Source organism: Zootoca vivipara, chromosome Z1, assembly GCF_965207765.1.
Source record: "Zootoca vivipara chromosome Z1, rZooViv2.hap1.1, whole genome shotgun sequence".
Lineage (NCBI taxonomy): Eukaryota > Metazoa > Chordata > Lepidosauria > Squamata > Lacertidae > Zootoca > Zootoca vivipara.
Window position 1 is genome coordinate 20,606,019 of NC_142583.1, and position 15,283 is coordinate 20,621,301.

Below are 15,283 nucleotides of genomic sequence, written 5' to 3' on the forward strand. Positions count from 1 at the left end.
GTGTCTTGAAAGAGCTCTAATGTGGAAGCAAAGTTGGTGGGAGCAGGTTCAGGTTAAGCTGTGAGTCAGGCATTGCTATGTTTCTAGGAAAAAAGAGGTGCTGGAACTCACCATGAAAAAGAAAATGTGGTTCAGGAGTTTATAATATTTGCTGGAACTCACCCTTATTCTCTTATAATGGCAATGGCACCCACCTGAGAGGTGCTGGAACTGAGTTCCAGCAAGTTCCAGCTGGAAAAAAGCCATGGAGTCAGGTATGTTTTTTAGCCTCAAACAAAGAATCTTGTTGCATCTTTAATATATCTGTTTATGGAGGGGTTTTTAAAAATAACTTCCTCCTTTTCAGCATCTAAATAATTTTTTCCCCTGTCAGAAACATCTCCTGCATGGAAGTGCTCCTTTATGTAATACTCTACTTCCTGCCCCCCACCACTGGGGGGGGGAGAGAGAAAAGAATGATGCTTTTGTTGTTGAATGAAATGTATTATCAACAAATGAACACAAATATTATAAGCTCCTGAACCACATTTTCATGTTGCGGGAGGAAGGTTAGAGGGAAAAGGTTCTTCAGAGTTCAGTACACCAAACTGGAGAGAGAGGCCTTATATTTTGTGCACAGGAGGGGTGCCCCATAATCTATCATGCTGTTTGCTGGAAGGATATTTATACCAGCACTTGGCTTTACAATCCAAGGTTTGTGTGAGCGAGTCAGATGGCCTGTTACAAATTGTGACTTCTCTGTACCATTCTGTTTCAAAGAGGCAGTGATAGAGAGAATGCAGCTAGCAATCGGGGCACTTGGACCTTGGAGGGGAAAGAGAAGACAATGAAGTCCTTATTATTAGTCCCCCATCTTGCAAATGCAGTTAAAAACAGGCAGAATGCACCTCTTAAGAGTGAATTGCTGTGCCTGTGGGGCAAACTTTCACAGATACTTTGCCATCCATCTTGAACTCTTTGACTCCATTACACACTCCTTCTCTTAATAGGCATGACCTCCAAATCAGTATATGATCATTTGGTTTCTTTCAAGGTTTGGCCCTGTGACCCTTATTTAAATTATATTAAATGGCCAGAATACAGGGTGGGGTTGGGAGGAGGCTATATTTATTCCTGACTTTGTTCAGACACAAGACAATGGTAACTGTGTTGTCCTGGTGGTGGTTGTTTTGTAAACATTCATACTCTAAACAGAATATTCCCTGCTTTTCAAGTAATCCAAAACTGATGTCCACTTTGAAAACATACTACCGGTATTTGCTTTGGCTATGCCACAGTTAAAAGTGACTGCTAGGCAGACTGGACATCTCCAGAAATTGATAAGGAGGGGGCAATAAAGATCTTATGGAGAAATGCAGTCTGATGGGGATCAGAATGCATACGAGGAAGGTGTGTGCAGAATCATCTAGACAAAAGTCTTGAGAGTGCACAGTTGCAAACATACACAGATACACAACAAAGCATGGAAGCTATAGAAGGCTTGATAATTGCCTTCCTGAACATAGTTGCTGCCGTACTAAAAAAACTGACTCCTTTGCAGATACAGTCATACCTCGGTTTACGTCCACTGCGGCTTGAGTACTTTCGGTCCGAGTACTCCACAGACCTGGAAGTGTTTACTTCCGGGTTCTGTGGTGCACACATGCGCAGAAGCGATCTGCATGGCGTGCACATGCGCAGAAGTACTCTATCAGCGCTTTGCACACACGCGCAGAAGTACTCTATCAGCGCTTTGCACACACGTGCTATCAGCGCTCGGTTTAAGTACTTTTCGGGGAGCAAATGGCTCCCTGGAACCAAATGAGTACTTAAACCGAAGTACCACTGTACAGAACAAATATTATACAAATTGAAGCAGTAGAGCAGGCATATATGCAGCAAGAGCACCACCATCCATGATCATTGGCTGTGGTTGACCAGATTTGAAGTCCAAGTTTAAACAGTTATAAAAGGGGGACTTAATACCGGGGGGGGGTCAACTTTTAATCTGCTAATTCTGTGTATGAATTGAATATAGCTGGTGCTAATAATAATAAAAATTAAAAAAAAACCTTTCTCATTTCAGTTCAAAGGAGCCAACTCTTAGGGACCAAGGGGGCTTCTCCCCCCCAAAAAAATATATTGAAGGGTGATGGACATTGCCATTCAAATGGTGTGTGTGCACCGCATTATGTGTTCAATTATGCAGGGCAGAGCTTACCTGGGGCCCCCAATATTTTATAGAAGTTGGTACCCTGTTTCAGTTCCTTGAACTGCTTGGTGTCTGCTTCTATAGCACCTTGGAAATGGACCTCCATCATTTGGGTGGCAGTTGTTGGGACTTTCAGTGGACTGCCTTCACTTCCATTTTTTAGCCTGACACCAACTTACCGCAGGACAGGATCCTTCCTGGATCAGACCAGCACCCTGTTTTCTAGAGAGACCAACTAGATGTCTATGGGAAGCCCACAACCAGGAGAGAAGGGCCATTAGCCCTCCCCTGCTGTTAATCCCCACCAGGATGAGTGGCCATTTTCCCCAGGAGTTTCTACACAAGCACCGTCAATGCACTTTGCTGTGCTCTTCTGAACCCACCCTGGGTCCATTCAAAATCTGGCAGTGTTCATATGTCTCATCTTCATGCTAGGCAGTTGCCATCAAGCAGCTGTGAAAAGGCGGCATCTGCATTCACTGCAACTCAAAAGAATGCACTCAAGCTATGACTCCCAGGGGACTGTGTAATAATGTGTGTGAGAGAGACACCCTGTCATCATGTATCCGCCAACATTACAAGCTGGAAGAGAAGACGAGCCTTTTTGTCTCAGCACTTGCTGTGAAAGCTTGGTAGCAAATTCTGAATCAAGCCAAGGGAAGTTTGCCCATCACTAAATGGAAATTGATTTCAAGAACACTGCATATCCTATGAAGAACTTTGCAGATTCAACAATTTGGGAATTGTAAAAATAAAATAAAAAATAGTGAGATTGACATTGTGATTCCCCTGATTTAAACAAATTGTGGAGCAGCATCGGAATGGATAAAGTGACAGCATCAGAATAACAGCATCAGAAAATGGATAAAGGTTGCTTTACATGTGTGGATTGAAGGGGAGGTGTGTCTCCTTGCTCTTTACATGTCAGATTAGTACTGGCAAATCCTTAAAAGCTGAGTTATGCTGAAAGTATGCGGAGCAGGGAAAAGGTTGCCTTATGAATCAGATCCAGGTTCCTCGCTGCAGAAGTTCCACTACGATTCAGAAGTGGATGTGTACAGCAAGGAACCAATAGGCAATGTGGAGTAAATTTCCATAGCATAGGAGTGGTTGGCTGAGAGACTGACTGGGTGGGGCTGAAGGTACAACATGCCACTGCGAAATGAAGTGAGACACGCTGCAAAAATGCAGGTCTGTATTTTTGAAGTACTGTATCTTACGCCTCTGAACCTGTACAAAAGGCAAACTAAATAAATTTCCATGCAGAGGTTTTGTTGTTGTTGTTGTTGTTGTTGTTGTTGTTGTTGTTGTTGTTGTTGTTGTTGTTGTTGTTTCCAGCTCCTCCTAGTCAAGTCAAGCATTGGGTAACAAGACTAGATGATTTCCCCAGAGGAGAACTCCAAAGATAGCTATAGTGGGGGAACTTTTTCAGCCCAAAGGGCCACGTTATCTTCTGAGCAGCCTTCTGAGGGCCACATGCCAGCAGTGGGCATGACCAGAGGCAAAAGTGGGTGGAGCAACTCATGCAAATGTTACCCTTATACTGCAGACCCACATTTACATGCCGCTCTGTAACTTCTATGTGGACAAGCAAGAGACATTCCAGCCAGGCAAACTTTACTTGGGCACAGAGTGGGGCCAAATATGAAGGACGTTTGGAGGGCCCAGTTCTTGGCCCTTGGATGTTAGTTTCCCCATCCCCACCCCTTCGAGGAAAGGCTGTAGCTAAGTGGTGGAGCTCGGTGGCACTGGCTGGGGCTGGTGGGAGTTGTACTTCCAAGCATCTGGAGGAAACTAGATTTGGGCAAAGCTGCTTTTCAATCTCCAGGTGAGCTTGTCTCCTGCCTGAAACTCTGGACAGCAGCTTCCAGTCAGTATGTAGAGACCACACGGAGCCAGATCAGACCAATGGCCCGATCAGCGATTACGCACGAGAGCAAGCCATTGGAATTCGGGGAAAGGCACCCGAGGGGTGGGCGGTGGGCGCGGCTTCCCCGGCTTGAGCGGCGTCGGCGAGGAGTCTACTGTATGCTTATTCTAGTAGCCGGAGCGGGCCCTGCGAGGGAGTCTTTGGTTCCTTCGAAGCGCCGCGCAGGAGGCGCCCGGAGACTTCCTCTGCCGGATCTCCTCCGCGCAGCAGCCCAGCGGGGGCGGGACGGGAGGTTAGGGGCGCTTCCTCGACGGGAAGGAACCTGGAGAGAGAGAGAGAGAAGGTGGGGCGATGGATTCGCCGGCCAGGCGACGCAGCAGCGGGATCAGCAGCCGCCTTTGCCTGCCTGGCGCCTGAAGGGCTCGCAGCTTAGACGGGTGAAGGCGGCGCGGAGAAACATTGCGCTCCCAAGAGGGGAGGGAAAGATGAGCTGAGGCGCTGCCCGGAGGAGCTATCCGGGGACGGGACGTTCCCCTCACCACCACCTCCCAGCCTGCAGCCTGGCGGCGACGTTCCTCCCGCCGATGTGCAAAGAGAAGCAGGAGATCATGATACTAACACGTAAGCATCCGCTGTCTGTTCGCGGGTGAGACGGGACGGGCTCGGCGAGTGCGCAGGCAGACGCGCTCCTTTCGGCTTATACTGTCTTCTGAGAGCGCCCAGAGGGGGCGGGCTCACTCCGGATTCTAGAAACTCGAAGGAGAGGCCGAAAGCACTCTGCACGCGCTCAGTGGAGGTGTTGTTGCTTCGCGTGTTCCAGGGCGAGCTGGGGAACAGGCGGGGAGCTGAAATGAAGGAGGATTAAGACGTAACGATTTTGCTGGAGCCGAGGCCTCGGCGCGCTTGCCTGAGAAGTAAATTCTCTTGCGGAGGCACCACTTCGAGGGTTGCATAAGCTCGTTGGCTAATGGGGCTTCGGCCGTGCTTCTCTTGCGGAGAGGGCGGGAAATTACTTCAGAGGTGCATGGAAAGCCAAGCTTTGCTTTGGAGACGGTTGTACAGAGATGCTTGCCGAGGTGCGATTAAAACACACACACAGACACACACACACCCGCACATACTTTGCCTGCGAGCAACTCGCATTCTCTAGCTTGCGGCAGATTCCCCATCAGGCAAAGGAAGATGTTTCTTTTTCGCGATCAGCCGATAAGATCGACGTGGCTCGGCTCCTGCTTTTGTTATGCTGAAGGGGGGGGGTCTCGAGCAAGAGGCGAAAGGGCAAGAGAGCGGAGCAAGAGACCCTTATCTTTGCACGTAGGCGAGCTCTTTGCAAGTCATCGGGGAATCTTCTCCCCCGTCAGAAATGTAGGGCATCTGCCTTTCCCTCCGATCTGGTTTCTTTCATGTTCATCGTTTCCCTCCTGCTCAATCTCCAACTTCCTTGCCTGACATAAAGTGCTTTTGTCTTCCGCATTTCCTCTCAGTAGCGGATTCACATGGTACATAAGGGACTGCTTCATTCCACTCCCATTTTACAACATCTTTTCCAATTCCTTCGTCCATGAACTTTCCCTCCCCCCCCCCAATGTTCACTGTAACTTCACTTAATTATCGTCCCAGTTGGAAGACGATTATCACCAGTGGCACACCAATCTGATACTGGGGTAATATTATTCAGTTTCCCAATTTAGCAGCATTAACATGGGAGTGAGTCTCATTTAAGTGTATTCAAGGTTGCAGCCAAGGCTCCTAATGAAACAGGAAAAGCAGAAAATCCTTGAATTGTTGAAGCCATGTGGCAGCCTTTCCTTGAAATGTGTTTTCAATTAGTTGGGCCCCCGCCCCCCACCCCGCCCTAGTTTCAAGCCAAATGCTGTAAGATGCAATGGCTCACTTCGTGAGCAGCTTGTGTACATAGGTATGTCTTAAAGGGAGCAGCAGATGAAAGGGTTAAGTTGGATGTGTGTTTTGAAGTGGCAAAGAGGAAGCTTGAATTCCCTTTTGAAGTTCTTCAATAATTAGTGTGGTGACTCCCAGGAGCCAGATGCCCTCCCCCTTGAGCCCTGGTGCCCAAGCTCATGATGTCATCTGAGAACCTTTGATCCCTTTCAAGGAGCAACACCCCCTGCCAGTTGTAAACAATGCCTTGTATTTCTAGCACAAACAGAAAACAAATTCTTTTTGTTGTCTAGCTACCTTAGGTACCACCCTCCCTGTCTCTCTTTTTCTCTCTTCACAAAAACTTGCCAATGGCATGCTTGTAGCATCATTGTGAACCAAATGTTTCCATTAAGCTAATGGAGACTGTGGCTAAATGGCCACAAATTGGGTGTGACACATTTAAGTTAATTCTCTCTAACATGTGGGTATTGCTCTCTTTTTTATTAGTAGTCATCATCCTTGATCTTTGCTTTCAAAATGTACTGAATACTTAAATGTCTTTGGTCAAATGGGTATACAAATGAATTCCTGTGTTGCACTTATTTGGGAATAAGCTCATACCAATGACAAACTTAGTTAGTCTCTAAGCTGCTATTGGAAGTAATTTTTTATTTTGTTTCTATTGAACATAGTGGGACTTACTTCTGAGTATGCATGCATAGATCAGCACTGCCTAATTAATAGCATACCAAGAGCAAGAGTTAAGCTCTTTTAACATCCAGTTTTAAGGCGGTTTGGGATAGGATTGGTCTTCTATCCAGAAAATGAACAAGAATGAACATCTCCTACTCTCCAATGCGCACATGCCCACAATTCAGTATCTTTCACTTTTGCTGGGTAAGTAGGGCACAACGGAACAGAGGAAACTGGGTTCATATTCCATCTCCTCAAGTATTGCTCTCCTGGCTCTCAGTAGATTCCCAAGGTCTTGAGTGGAATATTTCCCAAGTCCAGATTTCTGAGGTTTGAGGTTCTTCTAACTGGAAATGCTTGGGATTGCACTTGGTACGTTTATGCAGGCAAAGCATCTACTGTACTCTGCAGCAACCTTTCACAACCTGGTGTCCTCCAGATTTTTTTTGGACTACAACTCACATCATGTCTGACCACTGGCAAGGCTGGCTGCAGCTGATAGTTGTAGTCCAACAACATCTGTGCAAGGCTGCTCAACAGCTTAGCTTCATTTCTCCTCCAAACACTTTCTAAGCTATGGGTACCTTGCATTATTATTATTATTATTATCATTATCATCATTATCATTTATGAAATTTGTATACTTCGCTTCATCTGAAGATCACATGATGGTTCGCAACAGAAAAATACAAAATAAAAATAAAACAAATCAATAACTCTCTTCCCAGAGATATTGGGCGCTTGAACCCATAATCACAAAGATGCAACTCTGCAGAGACTGTATAACTGATACCGCAAAGCCATCTGTTTGACTTTCTAAGATCTGCATTGGGTATCAAAGGTGTGCAACAGAGGTCATGCTTTTTTGGCCTGGGGGAAATGGTGTCTGTTTCCCCCCCCCCAATCCCCATGACTGATTGGCATTAACTTGCCAGCTCAGTAGCTCACGAAGATGCTAGGCAGACAAGTCCCAAGACATGCATCCCTCAACATTAGGGAGTGGGATCCAATAGGATAGATGTATCTTAACTTCTATTATCAAATCTGGCCCACTTTGAAAAAGGTTTGGGCACCCCTGCTCTAGAGCCTGGTGCCCTTCAGTCATCTTCTGTGACTTGGAGTGCCTTCAGCTCTGCCTGGTTTGCTAGCTATAGCCTGGTGACTGGAGTCCATGTGCTTGCAACCTTGAGGCTGGATTACTACAATGTCCTCTGCATGGGGCTGCCCTTGGGCCTGGTTCGACAGCAGGCAGACTGCCGATTGGGGAACATGGCCCAACAACATGGCTTGTTAAAGCATCTGCACCCATCCACTACTGATCCAAGCTCGAGATATTTGTCTTGATTTGCAAAGCCCTGAACAGCTTACCTGAACCCCTATATCCTAGCTCAGTCATTTGAGATCATCCTCAAACATGTCATTGCTAGTCCCCCGAGTTAGCAAGGCTCATTTGACATCAACACAAAATGGAGCCTTTAGTGTCATCAGCCCAGTCCTGTGGGGTGTTCCACCAAAAGAGATTCAGCAGGCAGCCTTGATTTCAACATTTAAATGCCTACTGAAAATTTTTCTATTTCTCCAGGCTTATACTGGCAATTAAGAATACATCCTCCCATAGTGGTTAGCTGATGGTCTCTGATTCTAAATTTTATGCGTTTTTACTGTAAACCACTTTGATATTTTTATGATATAGTGGTATACAGTTGACTTCCAACTTATGCGGCAGTTGCATTCCGGGGATAGCGCATAAAGCCAAAATCTTGCATAGTCAACACACACTCTCCCTGCATCTCCAAATTCCCTCCCAAGGCAACTGCAGTGGCTGGTGGAAATGCTGGCTTCCCCCCACCACACACACACACACACACACACACACACGATGCCTGCCCCACATTTTGTTGCTAAGTTTTTCGGCCAATCACAGTAAGCTGAATTTGCACAAATTAAGCGCACGTAATTTGTGAGTCGACTGTATAAATGCTTTTTTAAATAAAGTTAAACGTTGGACTGTAATGGCCACCATCTCGTGACTTGTTGCAATGCTGGCTCAGAGGGATGGGAATAGTAGCCCAAACCAGGTTGTGAAAGGCTGCTCTAAAGCAGGGGCGAACATCGTGGCCAGAGCTCAGGGATGATGCCCATTGTAATCCGACATCTGGAGCTCTCCAAGTGTTGCTGCCCTACAGCAAATAAATAGAAGTGCCCTGAAACATGCAGGTTGTGTTGATTACAGAACCAGACTGTGGTGGCCCCAGGCAGACCAAAGAGGTCCCAAGATAAATGACCTTGTCCGGCTAACATTCTGCTTCCTGCTCCCCAAAGATGAAATTTCAGGCAATCGAGCAGAATGTTTTGCCTGTTAGCAGCATGTCCCAGGTTTTGACTTACGCCTTATCTAGCAATAAGAGTGGGTTTGCTTTCCTTTTTCTCCCTCCAAGCACAGATTTTGTGGTTTTTGAGGTATTGTAACTTTATCACGGTCATCAGTTAAAAGAATTATTTTCTGTCTTGAGCAACTGGGAGCTGCTGGGTGTCTCAGCTGAATCAAGGAATTCCCAACAGTGCGGATATTGTGTCTCTGATTACATTTGCAATGCAATTTGTAATGAACCAGAAATAAGGTACTGTAATAGCCAAGCAGATTGAGTGCTTTTTCTTAAAGTGTCACCAAAGCTTGATTAGGTCAGCATCTCTCTGGCCAGTAATCCACCAATAGGCTTCATGTTGCCCCTCGTGTTAATTTGCTGAGCTTGGTATACTACGTTTCCTTTCTGTTTGGAGCAGTTGGTGGGAATATATTTGAACCCCCTGACTGAACTTTTTTCAAACAGCAGAAAGTTCAACGGCTGATTGTCAGCCCTGGAGATAAGATCACAAAGGTTACTTGCCCCAATGCACCTATGCTGGTCCTTTCTGACCTAATAATTTGGGTTGGGGGGTGTCCTTAGTTGCCGCAGAAGACTAGGAGACACACCTATTGATAAGCATGGAATATATTGTCACTTTCAAATGCTAAAAGATTTCCCAAAAGTTATTTCTGATGGCTGTGGTCTTCTGTTCCAGGCTTTTACTTGAAATGTACATGATGGAAGGTATATGGGTTGGTGCTGCTTTGGACCTGAGTATTTAATAGGTCAGAGCACTTGGCTCTCCTGTATCAGTTACTTTTGACAGAGCTATTCAGTGTTACAAGATTCAGGCAAACCTATATTATCAAAACTGGTTTGAAGTCCATACAGTGGTACCTCTGGTTAAGAACTTAATTCGTTCCAGAGGTCCGTTCGTAACCTGAAACTGTTCTTAACCTGAGGTACCAATTTAGCTAATGGGGCCTCCCACTGCCGCCGTGCAATTTCTGTTTTCACCATGAAGTCAAGTTCTTAACCCGAGGTACTACTTCCGGGTTAGCAGAGTCTGTAACCTGAAGGGTTTGTAACCCGAGGTACCATTGTATTGTGATATTGATTTCATAGTTTTTGACCTGGCAGTATATCGTGATTCATATGTTAGGGTTGGGCAATATATCATCCAAAACTGGTTTCAAGCCCATATCATGATACTGGTTTTGTAATTTTTGATCTAGCGATATATTGCGAATCATGGTGTGTGTGGGTGTGTGCACGTGCGCGTGCGCATTATGCAAAAATCATTATGCATTATGCAAAAATCACAATGTGGGAAACCCATGAAGCCAGCCAATGCCTCTATGTAGCTCCATCCTTATTTCAGACATTGTGATATATCCATATATCATGAGTTCATGAAACCCCCTGTTAAAAATAGGTCAGGCAGTACTGGCTAGATGGAAATGGTTGGCTACTGATTCTGTTTAAAGATGTTTCATGTGTTCCTGCATCAGTTTGTAGGTATGATGCTGATCCTTCTCACACGAAGGAGTGTCATATTCAAAGTATATGGGTTGGGGCAGGTGTGTTTTAAGTGCCATGCAACACAGGATCTTTTGAGCCTCATCTGCTCTAGTGTGAAGCAGTATGGTAGACTGTAGCTCTGAGATGGGGAAGATCTGTGGATGCTGCTGTGCTACGATTCCTACTTTTCCTGACCATTGGTCATGCTATCTGTAGCTGAATCAAGAACAACAATAGCCAGGTAGCCACAGGTTCCCCATCCCTGTGGTACCTGGATTTATGGGGGGGGGGACGAAAATTGAACCACATGGACTTCAGCAGGAGACAACTGCAGTTTGCCCCCTATTCAGGGGGATGGGAAGAATGAAGGCTTGTGTCAAACAGGATGGTCCCATATTGTAAACAAAAGTTTCTCATACTTCACTAGCAACAGGAAGAAGGAAATGAGGCTATGCAGCAGAACTGACAGGCTCCAGACAATACCAGACCCACCCCAGCATTTGCGCTCCATTGCCAAAAGACCTAAAGACACAAAAATAACTTCAGATGTTTCCGCTTCCTTTTTATGCTTATTACAGAAGTATAACCAAATCCAAGGCAATGGGTCTTACATACAGCCTTCCCTGTAAAATAACATGGTTGTGAGGAACGTGTAATGATAAGAGGTCCAGAGCTATTAGGACAAGGGCTCTGCTGCTTCCTTGTGTATCCAAAACAGAACTAGCAGATAGTGAGAGATCCACAAATTCCTTCCTTGTACAGAAGTATGCAAAGCCAAGAACATGCATTGCTTAAAGTGCTAATCAAGCCTCAGTAAAAAGCCTCAAGGTTTCTTTTTTTAAGAGGATTCATCAGGGTACTGGACTTGGCCCCAGAAGTAAGAGGCTTAGATTCCTGGTGGACTTTTTTTGGGTAGTCTTGGAGCCAAGATTTCTTTTGGTCTCTTGTTTCTTCTCTGTGTGGAATGGAATTCAAAGGGGCCTTGTTTGTTGCTTTCTTGTGTAGGATGTCTGCTGCAATGGAACACGGTCGGTCGGCTCTAAACTTTTCTAGAAGCTAGACCAAGACATTTCGTGTTGGCTGCACTACACGGTGGTAACACGCCACCACCCTCTGAAATTGCAAGGGAGACCTTGAGCACACCTCAGAAATTGTGTGCAGCTTGCATCAGCATCCTTATAAACAATGGCATTCCCAAACAAGTGTTTATATGCCATTCTGCCAGCCTCTTTCATCTGTATACTTACTTTTTTTAAAAAAAAGGAATAACCTTAGCTAGAGCTTTCATAGTTTTCTGAACATTTTAAAGCTTAGAATCCATGTACTGAGGCGGCTAACTCCCAATGAGATAAGCCATTCCAGTCATGTTTCTTACCTTATTCCTGTGCAACAAGGGTCAGGGTGGCTTTTAAATAATTCTGTGTGGTGATGGATGTCAAGATGTCTTGTTTGCTTTTGATTCTATGGCTGATAAATATCAAGGAATGTGAAGGCTGATGTTTTTCCTACAGGGAGACCGTGAATTAGCTGGATGGGTTATGCTATTTAGGCCAAGGCTACAAACACAACTCCTGATCTGTTCTTTAGTCCAGCAAATACCATCTTTCCAATAATAATAATGTGCTTGGAATAAGGGGTGGGTGTCTTTGGTGGGATTTTCGCTTTAAATAAAAGGAAGACGGATAAATTTATGAATGTACCCTATGATAGCATGGATTCATGTGAACCCATTCTATTCAGCACCCTGTATAAGAGAATTATGTTGCCACCCTATACAGTCTTGCATTCCAGTCCTTGGGGGTTCCACAGCCACACCATGCTAGATCCTCAGATTCCTTGTCTTTTAGGCATGGCTGTTTGTATTTTTTTAAAAAAATAGAGATTCTGTGCCAAAGCCATTCAAATTCTGCATCAAGAAAGCTGAATTCTGCAGCCTGCATAAAGTATGCAAATACTGTGGTGTTTCCTAATGCATAATTTATTTATGGTTTTCCTCTTAATGGGAATGTGCAAATCCCAACACATGGCACAGAAGCTTTGATCAAGCCCTAGAAATCTTTCTCTCCTCCCCAACTGCCTTTGGAGAGTCTTTTGCCGGCATCAGACATGCATTTTGAAGTATATATCTGCAGCTGTAAAGACTAGAAAGTTCTCACTGAGCTGAATTCCATGTGATCAATATTCCAGGATTGGTCCGATAACATTGTTCTGACTGATACGGAGCAGCAAGGCGAGGCACATAGTACCCTAGACCCAGTATTAGAAACTCAAATATATAAGCTAGGTGTCAAATGGCTCCTCATATCAGGGTTAGAATCATAGAGTTGGAAGAGATCACAAGGGCCATCTGGTCCAACCCCCTGCCAAAACAGAATGTCTAGCTCCCATTTGGGGTTAGTCTGCTCGAAAGTCATATGCCACTTTTTGGTTCCTGAAATTCATTCTGATTGTGCAGACAAAATACGAGGCATAGAATTCTAAAGGATGTGTTGTTAGTGTGTGAAAACAGGCAACATCCAAGGATCACCAGGCACGCATCTCCAGGTGGCGGAGACACCAGGCGCCATCCTGGCATTCAGTGGCTGATAAGGTAAAGGTAAAGGGACCCCTGACCATTAGGTCCAGTCGTGACCGACTCTGGGGTTGCGCGCTCATCTCGCATTATTGGCCGAGGGAGCCGGCGTACAGCTTCCAGGTCATGTGGCCAGCATGACAAAGCCGCTTCTGGCAAACCAGAGCAGCACATGGAAACGCCGTTTACCTTCCCGCTGTAGCGGTTCCTATTTATCTACTTGCATTTTGACGTGCTTTCGAACTGCTAGGTTGGCAGGAGCTGGGACCAAGCAACGGGAGCTCACCCCGTCACAGGGATTCAAACCACCGACCTTCTGATGAGCAAGCCCTAGGCTCAGTGGCTGATAGCCAGGTGGCTGATAGCCAGGTGCAAAATGTGCTTGGTGCCTGGCATATTTCGAATGCTGCCATTCCCTTCCCAAGTCGAGGCACATACCGTAGTACCCTAGGCCAGTCAGGGGTTTGCTTGGGGTTTTTTTGGAAGCCGAAGCAGAAAATCACAGAAGCACCTCTCCCCTTCCCTGGCAGGAAAAAGACAATAAAAATATACCCTGCCTAAAACTAGTGCGAATCCTGCAACAGTTTGAACGCCTTATGTCTATGCATGCTCTTAGCTTTCCGGAGCTGTCCAGATTCCCTGGAATCATTGCTTCTGACATGCACATGAGTTTAAAGCTATGAAGCTACCATTGTACCTCTGAGAAAGTTAGGGGAGAAGTACCCGAATTGGGTGTATGAATTGTACCATAACATTTGGTCATTCAGGCCTCTGATGTACTGGGAAACATGCCAATGTAATGTGGAGAACAGGCTCTTACTCGAGCTTTCTTTCCTCTCACATTGTCTTGCTGGCTGACTGAGAGGCAGACAGCTTGCTCAGATCATCAGTGCATCTACTTGAAACCCTCCTTGATTTCAGTGGAAAGTAGGCCTGCAGCTATGGTCATGATGGCCGCTCTGTTTTGCTCTTGTAATAAATAAATGCAGTGTTTGATTCTTTGGGACTCGACCAAATACCATTCTCACTGAAGGGTCATGAGTTTGTCTATGAAGCTTGCCCACTGTCGCCTTCTCTCAGGCTTCCCCCGGCGTTGCTTGTTGAAGCTCAGCTGGCAGAACAAGATCCTGCTTGGCTTCTTCCAGTTAATCTCTGTGTATTTGTGGATGCTGTGAGCCGGAGCACTTGGAGAAGGAAATGGCTGTTCCTCCTAAATTGTATTTTCTTGTCATAAGTACAGGGCACTAGAGTCAGGGGCGAAACTAGGCTTTATTTCACCTGGGTCAAAAGACCCACTTTGGCATCTCCCTCACACGCTTTTGCTTACACACACACACAGAGAGGCTGGGAGCCTCAATGGGGCCTTTCTGGAGGCTTCTCCCGGGGCAAAAAAAAACTCTGGCTAGCCCCCCCCCCCAAACAATAGCTACAACTCTCACTAGAATCAGGCAAGGAAGAGAGGCTGTAGAAATAAGGCCATCTGCACCCTCTAATCCAGGCATCCCCAAACTGCAGCCCTCCAGATGTTTTGGCCTACAACTCCCATGATCCCTAGCTAGCAGGACCAATGGTCAGGGAAGATGGGAATTGTAGTCCAAAACATCTGGAGGGCCGAAGTTTGGGGATGCCTGCTCTAATCATATTATGAGATAGAAGTATGCATTTAACAAGAATTCACCATTGTAAAGTTGTTGTTGTTTATTGAATTTATATACCACCCTATACCCAGGGGTCTCAGGGCACTTCAAAGAATAAAATCAAGATATAAAACTGCAAAATACTTAATAAAAATAAAAACAAGAACCCAATAGGCCACTCCCCCCCAAAAAACCACACATTTTAAAAGGGCATAGGATGCAAATCAGATCAAGCAAACGCCTGGTTAAAAAGGAACATTTTTGCCTGGCGTCTAAAAGTGTATTATGAAGGCACCAGGCAAACTTCCCAGGGGAGAGCATTTCACAAGCAGGGAGCCACTGCAGAGAAGACCCATTCTCGGGTTGCCACCCTCTGGACCTCTCGAGGAGGAGACACACGAAGGAGGGTCTCAGAAGATGATCTCAGGGTCCGGGTAGGTTCATGTGGAAAGAGGCAGTCCTTGTGGTATTGTGGTCCTGAGTCATTTAAGGCTTTATAGGTCAACACCAGCATTTTAAATTGGGCCCGGAAACTAACTGGTAGCCAGTGCAGTTGGGCCAGGATCGGTG

At 45.7% G+C, this 15,283-nt stretch overlaps 1 protein-coding gene across 8 annotated transcripts in view; it reads left to right on the forward strand.

Annotated features, from left to right (window-relative positions):
- DLC1 (DLC1 Rho GTPase activating protein) overlaps nt 1-15,283 on the forward strand; it is a 251,918-nt gene that overhangs the window by 194,535 nt on the left and 42,100 nt on the right. For 2 of the 8 annotated variants that reach the window (XM_035114155.3, XM_088660922.1), the window contains exon 1: nt 4,208-4,682. The exons of the other annotated variants lie outside the window; for them this stretch is intronic. In XM_035114155.3, coding sequence (XP_034970046.3) covers nt 4,646-4,682 — 37 coding nt within the window. In that variant the 5' untranslated portion in view covers nt 4,208-4,645. Of the gene's footprint in view, nt 1-4,207; nt 4,683-15,283 lie in introns of those variants that run through there. 8 annotated transcript variants of the gene reach the window in all.